Source organism: Apteryx mantelli, chromosome Z, assembly GCF_036417845.1.
Source record: "Apteryx mantelli isolate bAptMan1 chromosome Z, bAptMan1.hap1, whole genome shotgun sequence".
Lineage (NCBI taxonomy): Eukaryota > Metazoa > Chordata > Aves > Apterygiformes > Apterygidae > Apteryx > Apteryx mantelli.
The window spans coordinates 21974732-21988369 of NC_090020.1; the positions used below are offsets into that span (position 1 = coordinate 21974732).

Genomic DNA, 13638 nt, shown 5'->3' on the forward strand with positions numbered 1-13638 from the left:
GTGAATACTGTATGCTGAATATGGGATAACTTTCTGCAGCCTTCATAATCTCACACAGTAAATATAATTTAGATTTAGGTACAGAACACACTCGGGTGTCACGGCTGAGCATGTCCTTGTGCAATCTCTTTCATTAAGTCCTTATGAAGCTACAAGTTGCAAATCCAAAATTCTGCTCCCTGAGGACACAGCTATGTGAGACATAAGTACTGTTTTAGTTCTCTGCCTATCCTGAATTGCTCTGTGAACCTAATCTTAAATACCATCATGTAACAATCACAAAAACTTTTGCTAAAGGCCATATATACTAATAAAAAGACAGTGGTGCTTCCAACATTTTGAAATGCTCTGAAAACCAACTTTTCCAATACTAAATACAACAAAATAACCTTCATAAAATATAACTTTTCTCCATTTACATTTTTTTTAAAGGATTAGTAACCTATGCTTTTCAAGCACAGGAATCTGCGAAATAACTCCTAACATGGACAGATTTTTTTTTTAATACATAAATTAAGAAACTGGAGAGTTTTAACCCAAGTCCAGTTTCCAAACAAGGAATATTCTTGTTTACTTTAAAAATGGAAATGACATATATTTCCATTATAATTGTTAAAAAGTTAGCTTTACAAACAAGGGTACTTTAATTAAAAAAAAAAATTCTTAACAAAACTATACAGTGTACAAATTACTGTCTACAAGGTAGGCGGTTCATTCAGAAGATCCTCCTTTCTTCTCGCTACTTGCAGCTTCACAAATTCATTCACATATTTTCAATGGAGCTGCCCACCTGAACATCACCCCACAATTATATTGCTATAATTAATATTTTTGCCATGTCTTTATGTACAGTCTCCTTCACTGCCTTTTTTTTTTTTCCTTAGTCAAGCCTCAAACGTTCACGTCACTCCAGGGGAAACACACTTCAGTGGCACAGCCGAGAGGCCAGGGCTGCAAAGCAACTTAATAAAGGCAGAACAGTGCACATAGAACGGGGTGGCTTGATTTAGTCAGAATACACTTCCTGGTGAAGGAGGAGGCCAGAGACTGGATTTGAGTTCTCAATCTTTTGACTTCTAAGCTTAAAAAAAAACCAAACCCACACACAATAAATGAAAAGCTCGTTTTCCTCAAAACCGGCTCTTCTGTTAGAGAGGCAGGTGGAAAAAAACCACAGTTGCTTAATAAACCAATTCACTCACATGGAAGCAGTTTGCTTTTAAAAATATTGCATCTGCAAGCTCAGTTTTTTTTCCATAAGAGAGGTCAGAGATAACAGCAAAGCTCAGCTAAGACCACCCATCTTCCTACAAGCATAATCCCCATTTTGACTATTGCACTTTAAAGTCTGAACTTGTTCCGCTTCATCCTGCTGTGCTATCAAGAGCTTAAGGGGACGACGCCTTGCTAAGGGCACTACTCAAGGGCTGTCCCCTGCACACACCTGCGCTCCCTAACAGTGATGTGCTGAAGGGGCAATACATGGTTCACCTTACCAGGCCAGAGCCTGAGATACCTCCAGGTGGGTCTGCTACCTCTCCCTCGCTCTTAACAGCCATGTACTTAGTGAATGAATTCACTTACTATGGGGCTCAGAAAAAGAGCAACATAAAGTTGGTTTTTTTTTTTTTTTAATTTATGCAGTTTAGCTATATATAAATCTTAAGGATTTTCTTTTCTACAGCTTCTCTCTCAGTAGCCTCTCCAGCCTTGCCTGCGCTCGTTTCTCCCGAAACGCCCTGCCAGCGGACCTCCTGGCCGCGGGGGGAGGCTCCAGGGAAACCTGTGACGCGTAGGCATGGCTGCAGGGGCTGGGTTGTCCTGCAGGGAGCCCTGTTTTCACAGGTCTGCTCCCACCTCCGCTCGCACACAAAAGAAGGGGTTTGCCTTCAAAGCGCACCCCACGCTGAGCCGTGCATAGCGGGGATCCCCAGGGTGCAGAAGGTCTCCAGCTGCAGGACCCCTGCTAATCGGCAAGCTCTGACTGTACTGGAAATAAACTTTTATTTACACTGCCATCTAAGTCCACGCGCTCAAAACCTCCGTCCGCACGGCAGTCCGGAGCTCTCCGTCTGACCTGCTGCCTGCGAAGACGCTGCGAAAGGCAGAAGGCTGCAACTCACACGCTGCGTGTTAACAACCCCCCACCCCCCAAAAAAAGTTTGACACAGACGAAAAAAAGAAGAATATTTACCAGTCGTGTAGACTAAGGGAGTCAAATTCTCTGCAGGAACAACTCCGGAGTCAACTGAAGTCAATGGAGTTACACCAGCAGAGATTTTGGCCCTGTATGTGCATTTCCTAGACAAAGCAAACATTCTTTGTCATTCTGAGCTAAAAACGTCTTCTAAAACGGACACTTTAGGATGCAGTATCTTTGCCAGAATGGAAAAGGCTTCATTTCGCCGTGGGTCTTGACCTCTTTCTCTCTCTCTCTTTCTCTCTCATTAAAAAAAAAAAAAAAGGAAATTTAAAGTGAAACAATTTCCTCAAGTCAAGTCTGCCTCCAACAGAATCCATTATTTATTTTTTAAATCCAGAAATGATTTCAGCTTGCACCCCAGGTGGGAAGTTAAAAAGAGGGAACCGATTTGAAAGTTTGTCACAGTAGGCAGAACAGTCGCTTTGCAGCCCTTGCCTGGCTAAGGGTGCACTGCTTCACAGCTACACTGTAAAGTGTTAAAAATCCTCCCCACCCACCCCAGAATATATATATATGTATAAAAAAAAATCCCCTGTCCATCTCTCAGTACACAAAAGGACCTCATCACACTGCAAAAATAGCAGTACCCACTTTGGTCAATTAAAACAAACAAAAAAAGCATACATTATTCTTTTTTTTTTCTTTTAAATCTGTGTACTTACCTATAATAACCAATACAGCTAAAAGCACTACCTACATAGGCAAAACTTGGTATTGCATAATTCGTATAAATTTGAACCCCCTCCCCCCCAAATATTAATTGGAAGATGAAAAACATGAAAGGTTAATAGAAAAAACACCAAAATACTGAAAATATTGCTGGTCGATTACAATTTTTAAGCGGCAACTATACACAGCCATGATATGCTTTATAAATGTGAGATAAAGGTATAACTGTCTAAAAAATCCATGATGTCACACTTTTTTCCCATCTGGAGTACAAAATATTTTGTCATAAAAATGGTAAAGATTTAAAATGATAATAAATGCAGCAAAACAAGTGTAGTGATGTCAATTTTTTTGTGTTTTTTGTTTTTTTGTTTTTTTCCATTTTTTAGATTTCAAGGCAAGGCACGTAATGTGGACATTATATCTTCGTGCAAATTAGGATTACTGGAAAGAGTATTTTAATTGATTATTTTTTTAAAGAGACATAAAGGCAAAATTTGTCTGCCCATGCACATTATAATTCTGTCAATATGTGAAATTTGTTGAACAAGGCTAATTTCTGAAAGCACCATGCAAGTTTTCAGCACCCTGTAATAAGACCTACTTTAAGAGTGCATTGTTTTAAATATAACGTATCCCCATCCTGGTATTCCCAGTTTGTAAACGGTAAGCTTTGTCCTTGTGGCATGGATTTGCCTGTCTCTTTGTCTCTATGATGCAGATTTTACAGAAACATACGTAAACCCTATGGGTTCTTGATGCAACCAGTAACTAAATAAATAAATCCTACCCCTCTGTGGAGGCAGCGGCTAACCAACATAAGTGCTGTGTTTCCATTGATTTCTTCTTCTCAAGGACATGATTTGTCTTGATTTAATGCCTTTTAATGCCCTCAAAAACTGAGGGGAAAAATAAATTTGTTCAAAGTAATTTTTAATTCTTTTTTTAATCCCCTCAATTTAGAGTCCAAGGGCTGAAGGACTTATAATGATGACCCCTTAGATATGATTTTTAAATTGCACTTGCCTCTGTAAGTGTTTCTTTACTGGGGAAAATGTTCATTTTTTTTCTTTCTGTTTTTACTGTTGCATGAGGAGATAACACTTTTACCTACGTAGAGGCATTTCTTCCATAGAGCCTGTGTGTTCATACTGACTTTGAAAACTTCAAACTGGGTAACACACTAGAAAAGGCTTGGTGAAGGGCCAAAGTTTAATAAATCCATACTGACAACTAAAGGCTACAGAGCTTATTTTTAAAACATTTAGAAATCAGAGTGTTGAGAAAATGGCTGGCTCACGGCCCTTGTCCTCCTGCAGCTCTGTTGCTGCCGCCTAGCCTTTGTTTTGTGAGATAACCAGGAATAGTGATCCCATGCGTAAACAACAAGAATACTAAACCAATAAAACTAGCTTATCATGCAAATATTAAGGCATCTAGAAAGTCAGTTAAAATATATTGTCAGAGACAGAACATCTATTTCCCAGCGAACTTCATATAACAAAGGCTACTTAGCAGGGGCTGCATTCTACCCATCACTGAAATATCATCGACCCTCTGTATGTCATTACAGTTTCGACCGTAAGGGAATTAATGATTGTAAGTGCTGCAATTGCTGGTCTATTTTTCTTCTTTCTTCAGTTTCGTTTCTCACTCTTTCTTCTTTTCTTTTTTTCTTTTTTTAATTTTGCTTTTATTTCTTTTTTTTTTTCCCTCAGTTGCTTGTTTCTGCTTGAAGGAAAGGCTCTCCAATTATGTTCAAACCATAATTTGGGACATTTGTCGGCAGGATCGGTGTCCTATTTGATACTTGAAAAGGAACCAAGCTAGCCCAGGTACCAGGACTGTTGAAAAGGGGGGAAAGAGACAAGGAGAGAGAAAGGGAAAGAGAAAATGAAACACAAATTAAGCATGTTGCAAAAACCAGAACACGATGAATTTGAATAAGGATTAAAGCGATATTCATTATAAACAACACCATTTAAGATAAAATAAGAAACCAAATTTGTGAATATCACTTGAGTTTCAACTATACAGAGTTTTATATGCAAAAGCGTAACTTATTTGAAGAAAAGTAATTTTGTCAACCTCAGTTGCAAGTAGTGTTATGATTGTTTTACACTAAATTGCTTGTTTATCTATGAAAAAATTCCAGAGGCAAGGGAGCAGAGCAGATATACAGCTAAACCATATATGTGACACCACGTGGAACCACAGATATTATTTAAGAGCTAGCTAATGAAATTCATTACAGTGTACAAGTTAGACTGCTCCTTTCAAGAACACGAAATAAAGGTTCAATGTTTAAATTCTCTGTGCATTTTTCTACTCTCTTGCATGCCAGCAGTTTATTCGCTCTCAAATCACAAACTGTGCCTCTGAGGTGCACAAGTCCTCAGTAGAACAGACGGCTTGGACTAGAAGAGCTTTAATACTGGGAAAAATATATATACTTTTTCCAGATATTTTTGGAAAAATATCAGTGCCTAAGGAACACGGGATAACATGGAGCCCAGTCATGTAAACACTTGCTGTCAGTGGTAGCAATGAGTACCATACATTTTTCAACTAAATTATGAGAAAGGAAATACTTTCAAAGACAATTCAATGACTTTGAAGCTTAAATCACCATTTCAAAAGCACCTACGTCACTGAGGCGTTTAAGTCCCAACGACGCTCACATTTTTACCAAGTACTGACTAGTAATAGGTACTGCACTCACTATAAAGCATTTGCGAGACGGGCACTCAAAGAAAGGAGGCCTGAGCTGCCTCTATTCAGTAGCCAGAGCAGACCCTGAGCAGCCTTTTACTTAGATGTGTTTCTGGCAACTCAGAAATAATGGGCTTTTGAGAAAGTCTGGTCAAATTTATTCAGAAGGAAAATGGCATCATTATGTCAGCAATCATTACCAAGCAAGTAAAAACAAAACTGGACACACAGTGTGCAAACACATGCTTCCTTCACATTGTGTCCTATTGAGTGTTTCTCCGCACCGGATACGTGTACAAACACACCTCCTTACTTGGAAATACATGTTGGGATTAGATTGATATGCTTCACGATAACGCTTCTGAAATCTGAAAATGCTGATATATTTTTGTGAGGGCTGCACACTACAAGTTTTCTTTCTTCCGTTTCTTTGGTCACCCCTCTGTAGTACTCTCTCCATGGATGAGCCTGTACACTGCCGGGTAATGCTAGCAGCAGGCATTAAGAGGAAACCAGACCCTTTCTAACTACTTTAAATTTATATATAATAATTACACTTTGCTTGGCAGATTTATGTAATCCTTTCGGCTGCTGCTCTGTGAATGCTGAAGAGAGGGGTCAACTTATTTTGTAAAATCCAGGAAACATGTTCCTCAGGTGATTCATACTAAAATTAATAGCAGTAACTTCTGTCATCTACTGCTGTTCAATATTCTTCACCTTCCTAAACCTGTTGATTTACTATTTGTATTCCTAACAGCTTTGCTTTACACACCAAAGTGTGGAAAAACTGGCACACACTTCTCAGTCATGGCCAAACTCTGAAGGGTGCAGGACTCATTTTATCCTCAAGGAATTATAAAAAGGATGGATACCCTAAGATGTCTGTAATATGTCTGAAGTAATAATAAGATTCAATAGTTTTTCTTCTCAGTTGGGCATATTCTTGAAGGTTATCTGAAAATCAAGGGTTTTTAATCTTTTTTTTTTTTTAACAAAATAATTGCTGTATTTTCAAAATATAAGATCAGCTAATCTGTTTGATTAAAGATTTAAAAAAATCCAGCTGACTATTCCAAATACAATAGTTTTTGTTGTTGAAGAAATATCTCCTTTTTGAAATTCAAACTCCATATTTCTATAACAAATGTTAAAATAATTGCAAAGACTTAAACCCATTTATTCATGACAGATTTGTCCAATATGCTCTGATGAAAAGATTATGGTTCTTAAAAAGTATTCAAAACCAGAACATTGGAAAGACTTTATTGTTTCAACTTATTCTTCATCTTCCCTCATAATTTGTGTTTGAAAACGCATTTCTTGTTCTTATCTCTTTGGATTTCAGTGATGCTAAGAAGTAAATTATGAAATAACAGCAACAACAGAAATCACTTCCAAGTATAGGGATTTGTAAAAATAGGAAATAGAAATAAAGGAAAACAAAACAAAACAAAAAAGCAGACTTGTTTTTTAAGATCTGCTTGCATACATGCTTTACAGTGTACAGTGCTTTACGTTACACAGGATTTACAGCGTTTAGCCAGTTTACGCAAAATATAATAGTAACTAAAAGAATGTAAATTTTGTGTCAGGTCAACAGAGTATTACATATTAAAACATTTTTTGTTGCAAAGGCTAGATACACTGCTTTCAGGTTATCTTTCTGGAGAATTACAATGCACTTCAGTGGCTGGATGTTAATGTGACTTTTTGTTGTTTTAAAGTTGACAGCCTTCTAATGTCTACAGTGGATGAGGGAAAGCAGTTAATGCCGATAAAGAACAAATTACTATTTGTAACAGCTTTCTTATCCAGTACTTCCTATAGAGGAGACAGAGATCTTGATATTTTGGAAAGTGCTCAATAAAAATAAATTGTAGCAAGTGACTAATAGGACTGTCATTGCCATATGACTAACAAATTTAATATAGATGTTTACTTAAACCTTTCAAACCTGCCATCTTATATTATGACCACGACAAAAACGCAGTGCGCAATAAATTTGTCAGTGCTGCTTATGAATCCTCAGGGAGGAATAAATCTCCTACGTCAACACTATGCAGATCCCACACGAGTTTTACAAGCCTCTTACTCGCGGTGTGCGGGTCAAGCACTGGGGGACACCGATGGTTGCTCCAGGGCTGCCTTCCCACGGCTGGAGGACATGGTGAGCCTGCCTGCGCTCCCGCAGTGCCAGCACACGGACGCACCGTTCCTGCGCCGTGTTTGCAAAAGGAGCCGCTGCTCAGGCGTCCCGACGTCTCTGACCTACACTCGTCCCCTGGGCAGCACCTCAGTCTCACCCGCAGCAAGCAAGGATGGGATTTTCAAAGCCTGATGAGCTCGGTTTGTTCTTTAGGAACTAAACTTTAGGAATTATCAAATTGCAGTTTGATGAAACCGCATCCTGGGACACTCCAGTCCTGATACCAGCACCAAGTATTTAGTGCAAAACGAAGAGGAAACACGAATCAAAATTATTGACATAAACAGCACAATGAAGCACTAATCATGGCTCAGTGCTCTGAGAATGGCCGTGAGCCAAAGAATAACCAAAGTGTAACTCAGGCTTTGCTAAGCTGCAAATATACAGTTGTCTATCCCACATTACCACATAAAATTCCCATAAAACTTAGAGCAAATTTAGCTGAATTTTCAATTGCCATATGAGCCACACCCTGCTTTGCAGTTCCTCAGGGCTTCTGCGTGCAACTAAAAACAAGGCTAGTGCCCATCATGCGAGCCAGACTGAGAGCCCAGGAGATCAATATCCCCTGTCGATTTTCTCAAACTTGCTCTGAAGCGATCTTCTGTGAGAACAGGAGAGCTGAGTTTCCACCACAAAAGCCATCTGTGATTTCTCCGCAGAGCTGCCTAGCAAAAGCACCAGTTAACACTAACTGCAGAACAAACTCTGCCAGGGGTTTCCTTCACCACACCGTTTGGTGGTCTGTGTCAGACCCAAGTAAGCTTTCAGCCCGTAGTTTCAGAAAAGCAGGGGCGATGCTCTTTCTCTGCTCACCAGGAGCCGCAACACAGGGGAAGAGCGAGGTGCACCCGAGCCCTGCCGCTGCCCGGTGCGCACGGGACCTGGCTGTCCCTCCAGAAGCTAAAGGGACATCCTTCTGCCCAGATGCCTGCTCCTCCAGATAAAAAAAAAAAGCATTGTACGTATGACTGGAAAAAAAACATGTCTACTCCACTCTCCAGCTCACTTTTCCCGAAGAAAGCTGTGGAGCCCTGGGCTGGCAGAGGTTATAGTATAAATACCTGTCACTTAGAACATAAAACGAGACCTACCCCCCCACCCCCCAACCTGCTCTAGACGATGTCTTGAACAAAATCACAAGAAAAGCACCATCAGACATGGCTTACAGTTTGCCTGTGAGATTCAGACCAGTAGCCCTTGTGAGAGAGACTGTGGCTTGCAAGACCACCATCCTGAAGCTTTATACTTCAGAGTAAAATTACTAGCTGAGACAGTGTTCTCTCACCATATCTAGATTATCAGTATCAGATGTGCTATACAGGCATCATTCCCCTGTCTATCCACAGCAAGTATAATTTGTTTATCCATTCAAATGTAATAAAACAGCAAAGAAAAACTCTGCAAGTGTCCTAGAGGGTTAACATTCTCTGTTACAGCTCTAACATGTTAATTTAATCAAGGTTTCTGCCATGAGTTCCTTCTAAAGATAATGATTGCTCTTTCAAGAAGCTCTGATTAAAATATTACTGGAATGGACCACTAGCAGTACCAGTATTAAAGGTATATACTGTCCACTTTTGAGATTATAATAGCATAAAGACAATAATAAAGTTAAAAAAAATGAATACAATAAAGAATAAATCCAATCAGACTTGAGCAAATCGGAAGCATTTTAATATTCTTTTTTTCCACCAGTTAGTATCTTTTCAAAATTTTCAAAAGCCTATAAGAGTATTGCACCATTTGGAAAAGAAAGTCTCCTACTAAAACAGTAGTCTTCTAAAACAGTATTTTCTTCTTGCAGCCTTACTGCCATTTGCATGAACATACCAGCTTACCCAAGGTAAACCACAACATACCAGGCCAGTCTTTGGCCGGAAGAGGTATAAATGCCTTTGATGTTGACAGAAATGTCACAAGTGAGTCATCAAGCAAGGTTATTCTAACTCTAAATTAAGCAAGTGCTCCCCCACAGAAATACAGGGAACTCTACCATTTCAAATTGTTATGATCATATGAACTTTGGAAGAGCAATTGTGCTAACCTCCATGCCCTGGCCAAATTTCAACTCACACATTTCTGCCAAATGAATAACCATCCCTCAACATCTACTTAATGCAGTACTTCTGCTACTCTCTGCATTGCACTGGTATCTGCAGTTAAACAGCTGCCAAATGTTACCTCCAAGGTGGGTATTTATTTCAAGAGATATCATATTAAGTATATCTCTGCTTAACTTATAAGACTTTCATAGTTTAGTGGGGCACATACCATCTGTCTAGCAAATGGAGGAGGTGAAGACCTTCTGACTTATGGCTGGAGGAGGGAAAGGGGGATTCTGCTGTTGTGACACTGTCTCTTTTCCCTGCAGACCTCTTTTTGTGACAGAGTGACAAAAAGCTTAAAAAAAGGGTCAGGGAGAGGCCACACAGCCGCCTGATATTAAAATACGTCCATAACAGAAATAGGGCCCAGAGAAACTCTGTGTGCTCATTCTGTGCTCTGGACCACCTGTGCACATGAGTTTGGTGCGAGGACGGGGCTGAAGGAGGTTTGCAAACACACACGTGCACACAGGGGGCTACAGCCGGCTGGACACCCCACTCCCATAGGGCCAAACCATGGAGAGTGAGGGCTCGGGTTACCAGAGACACCTAGGTCGCCTGCGAAAACAGCCTCTGCACTTTCAGATAAGCTTACTGAAACACATAAATAAGAATGCAACCAGGAGTACAGTGGTGGTCCAAGAAGAAAACAACTGTGGGAATGTGCAAAGGAAAGATTTAGAAAAGGGCCTCCCTTAAATATCCAAATTATTTTTTTTTCCTCCAAATTTATTATGATTCTCGCTTCCAAAAATGTCAGGAGACATAGTTGTAAACTTAATCAAAGTAGCATTTACATGTTTTTTTCCCAAATTTTTCAATTTCCTACTGCAATTTGTTAAGTTCTGTATCTTAGCACTTTTTTAAAAAATACAATTAAAAGTATTTATTGAATTAGGATAATTAAATGCAGATAATCCTAACTGCAGGGGAAAAAAAGTGTAACTTTACTGCTTCAAAAGGAAGAATTGGAGGTAAGATGATCCAGAAGTAGAAGTCTGGAGTAACCAAGGGGTTAAAGATAAAGTTTACACTTGGGAATTCTCTGCAATATGCTCCTCCTTCCTTAACAGTGCTGCCAAAAATCATCTGACAGGAAATGTAAGATTAAGTTTGTCCTACCTAAGTGAACAAAGAGTGCTCAGAACAGGCAACCAATTTACTGCAGAGCGGGAACTTTTCTAATCCTGCTGGAATCTGCAGTGCTGCTCAGAAAATATTACTGAAGTTGTTTTCTTTACTCTAACATCTTGTTTCTGGATCATCTTATTTTGGTCACACTGCGGTTTTTGCTGCTTCTCCCATAAAGGTTAACTTAAAGCTCCAAACATAATCATGTGGAAAATGGACATTATTGATTCCTATGGTCCATTGTTCCCCCATTCTAAGTCCCTGAAGTTCAAGTTCAATCTGGAATTACATCATGTCTGGTTTCTCCTGGTTACCAGACGGCTTGAGACGTGACCACAGCTACAGAAAAAACAAACAGCCTTCTTCACGCTTCGGCTCCCCTATCAATTCAAACATAAACTTTTTTTCTTTCTCTCAAGTATGCTTCAAGTATGGAGCATGGTTAATTTAGAGATTAAGTTCCAAATTAGATTATCTAATGGCATCTTAATGGATTGCTGACCCATTTCCTGTGGGATGGCAGCATGCAAGTCTGGCCTGAATACAATTAATTTCTTAGGAAGTGTTCTGAAGATGTTTGCCTAGATGGAAAGGAAACATAATGTTCTGTGCATCTTTCTGTATTACAGAGTTGGGTGAAACTATTAGTGATAGCCACTTAAATTGATAAAGACCAGAAATCATTAGGTTTTCCTTCTGTGAATACTTTTACCATCAGCGTAGTTTGGCATTTCTGCTTTTAAATTGCAATGCCTGAATTGATACTTTTCTTCCCAAACACTACAGAGCGAAGGGGGGGGGGGGAGAATCATTGCTCTAACAGGTGTCTGCATTTGCCAAAACCTGTTTGCCAAAAGCAGTGCTGTTGAATGTGTTACTTAGCTGTTTTTGCTGGATTCAAAACACATGCAAGGTCCTGTGATACAAAAGCAATTCTTACCAATTTTCACCACCCCCCCCCCCGCTACTCCTTTCACAAACCAGAGCTTATTCCATTTGACTGCCTTATCAGCACTATTATCATAACCCCAGAGTGGTGCTGGGGGAAAAGTGCTGTTTGGAAAGTTGAACACGTGAACACCCCTACAGCTAAAGCTGAGAAGGAAATTCAGCTCTGAGAATAAAAGTCCCCTCAGGAGCTCAAGGAACAAACCAGCTGTTGTACTGTACTTATGTGTCAAGATAACAGACTGAAAGCAGGAAATGCTAACCTAGTGCATTTTTGCCTGGGTAGTGTCAATGTAATGTTAAAGTAAGAGTTAACCCACAAAACTAACAAAGATTTTTTTTTTTAAAAAAAAGCTTAATAATAAAAAGCTATTTAAGAAAATCTGAGTTAAAATGCACATTTTGGCACTGAAAATTTGTTTACAGTCTGTGAAAGACTTGCAAATACTCAATATGCTATAAAGGAGTTCAGCGGTGCAGTTCCTTATGAGTTGTCCCATTGGAATTAATAGCCATGGAGTAATGAATCACTTGAGACCCTGGCTCAAGCTCATGTATCAGACTCTCCCCCTGTCCCCCACTTTCTCTCACTCTCAGTCATGTCTTAAGTTTACTTGTTGCATACGCTCTTGCTCTCACACAGTGCCTGAGACTGTATTTTCCTAATTGAGCCTTACTAATTTCCACAGCTTCCCTTCACCTTCTGTTTCTAGGAAAACAAATTCATCACAAAATTGCAGATATGAAAAAAAAATTTTTTTTTTAATAGGTTCTGGGTTTCTCTTTCATCCTTGTAGCAAAAATTGACCTAAGCAGTCCCCATAGCACCTGAGACCTTAGTTCTAGTGATGTGCTTAAATGGTGCTCAGAGTTCAGCAGACATAATAAAATATATACTGTAAACACCGTAAATAAGCAATTAAAAATTTACTTCTGGATGGTCAGAGTACCAGGAACAGAATAAAAATTTCTTCCAAATATCTTACCAAATGCATGGTGTTTTTTCCTCATTTTTAGGATGCTCAAAGGATGTTTTATAAAAGTAATTCCTTTAAAGACACCGCGTTTAGTTCAGCTAAGCAAAGTATTCAGCTAGTTTTTTATTATAACTGTCTATTACAACTGTTTCACTTTGGAAGAAAATGGTGCACCAATGACTTGAAGGGATTTTTTTTATTTTTTTCCAATTCTCTCTTTTGGCCACTGCCCATTCTTTTGCACATGGGTCACCACTGTCTTGTATCTGGGACTGCAAATGACAGCAGATACATATTTTTATAAGGAAAGAAAAACCCCACAAATTTATTTTGAAATCTAGATACCATTTTCCTTGTCAAGAGAGACAGGGAGCTACTAATAAGAAAATGGACATAAGAACAGCAGGGGTTTTATCACCTTTCTCTCTCCCCAAGCCTTTGAGGTACAGGTCTCCAACAACCCCCCAGGAGAAAGCTTTCATCTTTGTCACCTCCATTACCTGATTTCTGTACAGACTGGACAGGTGGCATTCAGGCACTGCCAACTCTTTGACCTTCTTGAGGTCAACAAAATTTCTGGAAAAGCAGTAAACTTTAAATAATTGCAAAATCCTGCTGTAAAAAATGAGACTGAGTACCATCCAAATGCATACTGCAACTTTGCAGGAACACATTTATAAA

At 39.3% G+C, this 13638-nt stretch overlaps 1 protein-coding gene across 4 annotated transcripts in view; it reads right to left on the minus strand.

The window, feature by feature from the left end:
* NFIB (nuclear factor I B) overlaps positions 1 to 13638 on the minus strand; it is a 175253-nt gene that overhangs the window by 1770 nt on the left and 159845 nt on the right. For 2 of the 4 annotated variants that reach the window (XM_067316664.1, XM_067316663.1), the window contains exon 12: positions 1 to 4716. This exon is cut by the window's left edge and continues 1770 nt beyond it. In XM_067316664.1, coding sequence (XP_067172765.1) covers positions 4587 to 4716 — 130 coding nt within the window. In that variant the 3' untranslated portion in view covers positions 1 to 4586. The remainder of the gene's footprint in view (positions 4717 to 13638) is intronic. The other 2 variants (XM_067316669.1, XM_067316665.1) reach the window with 1 other exon arrangement.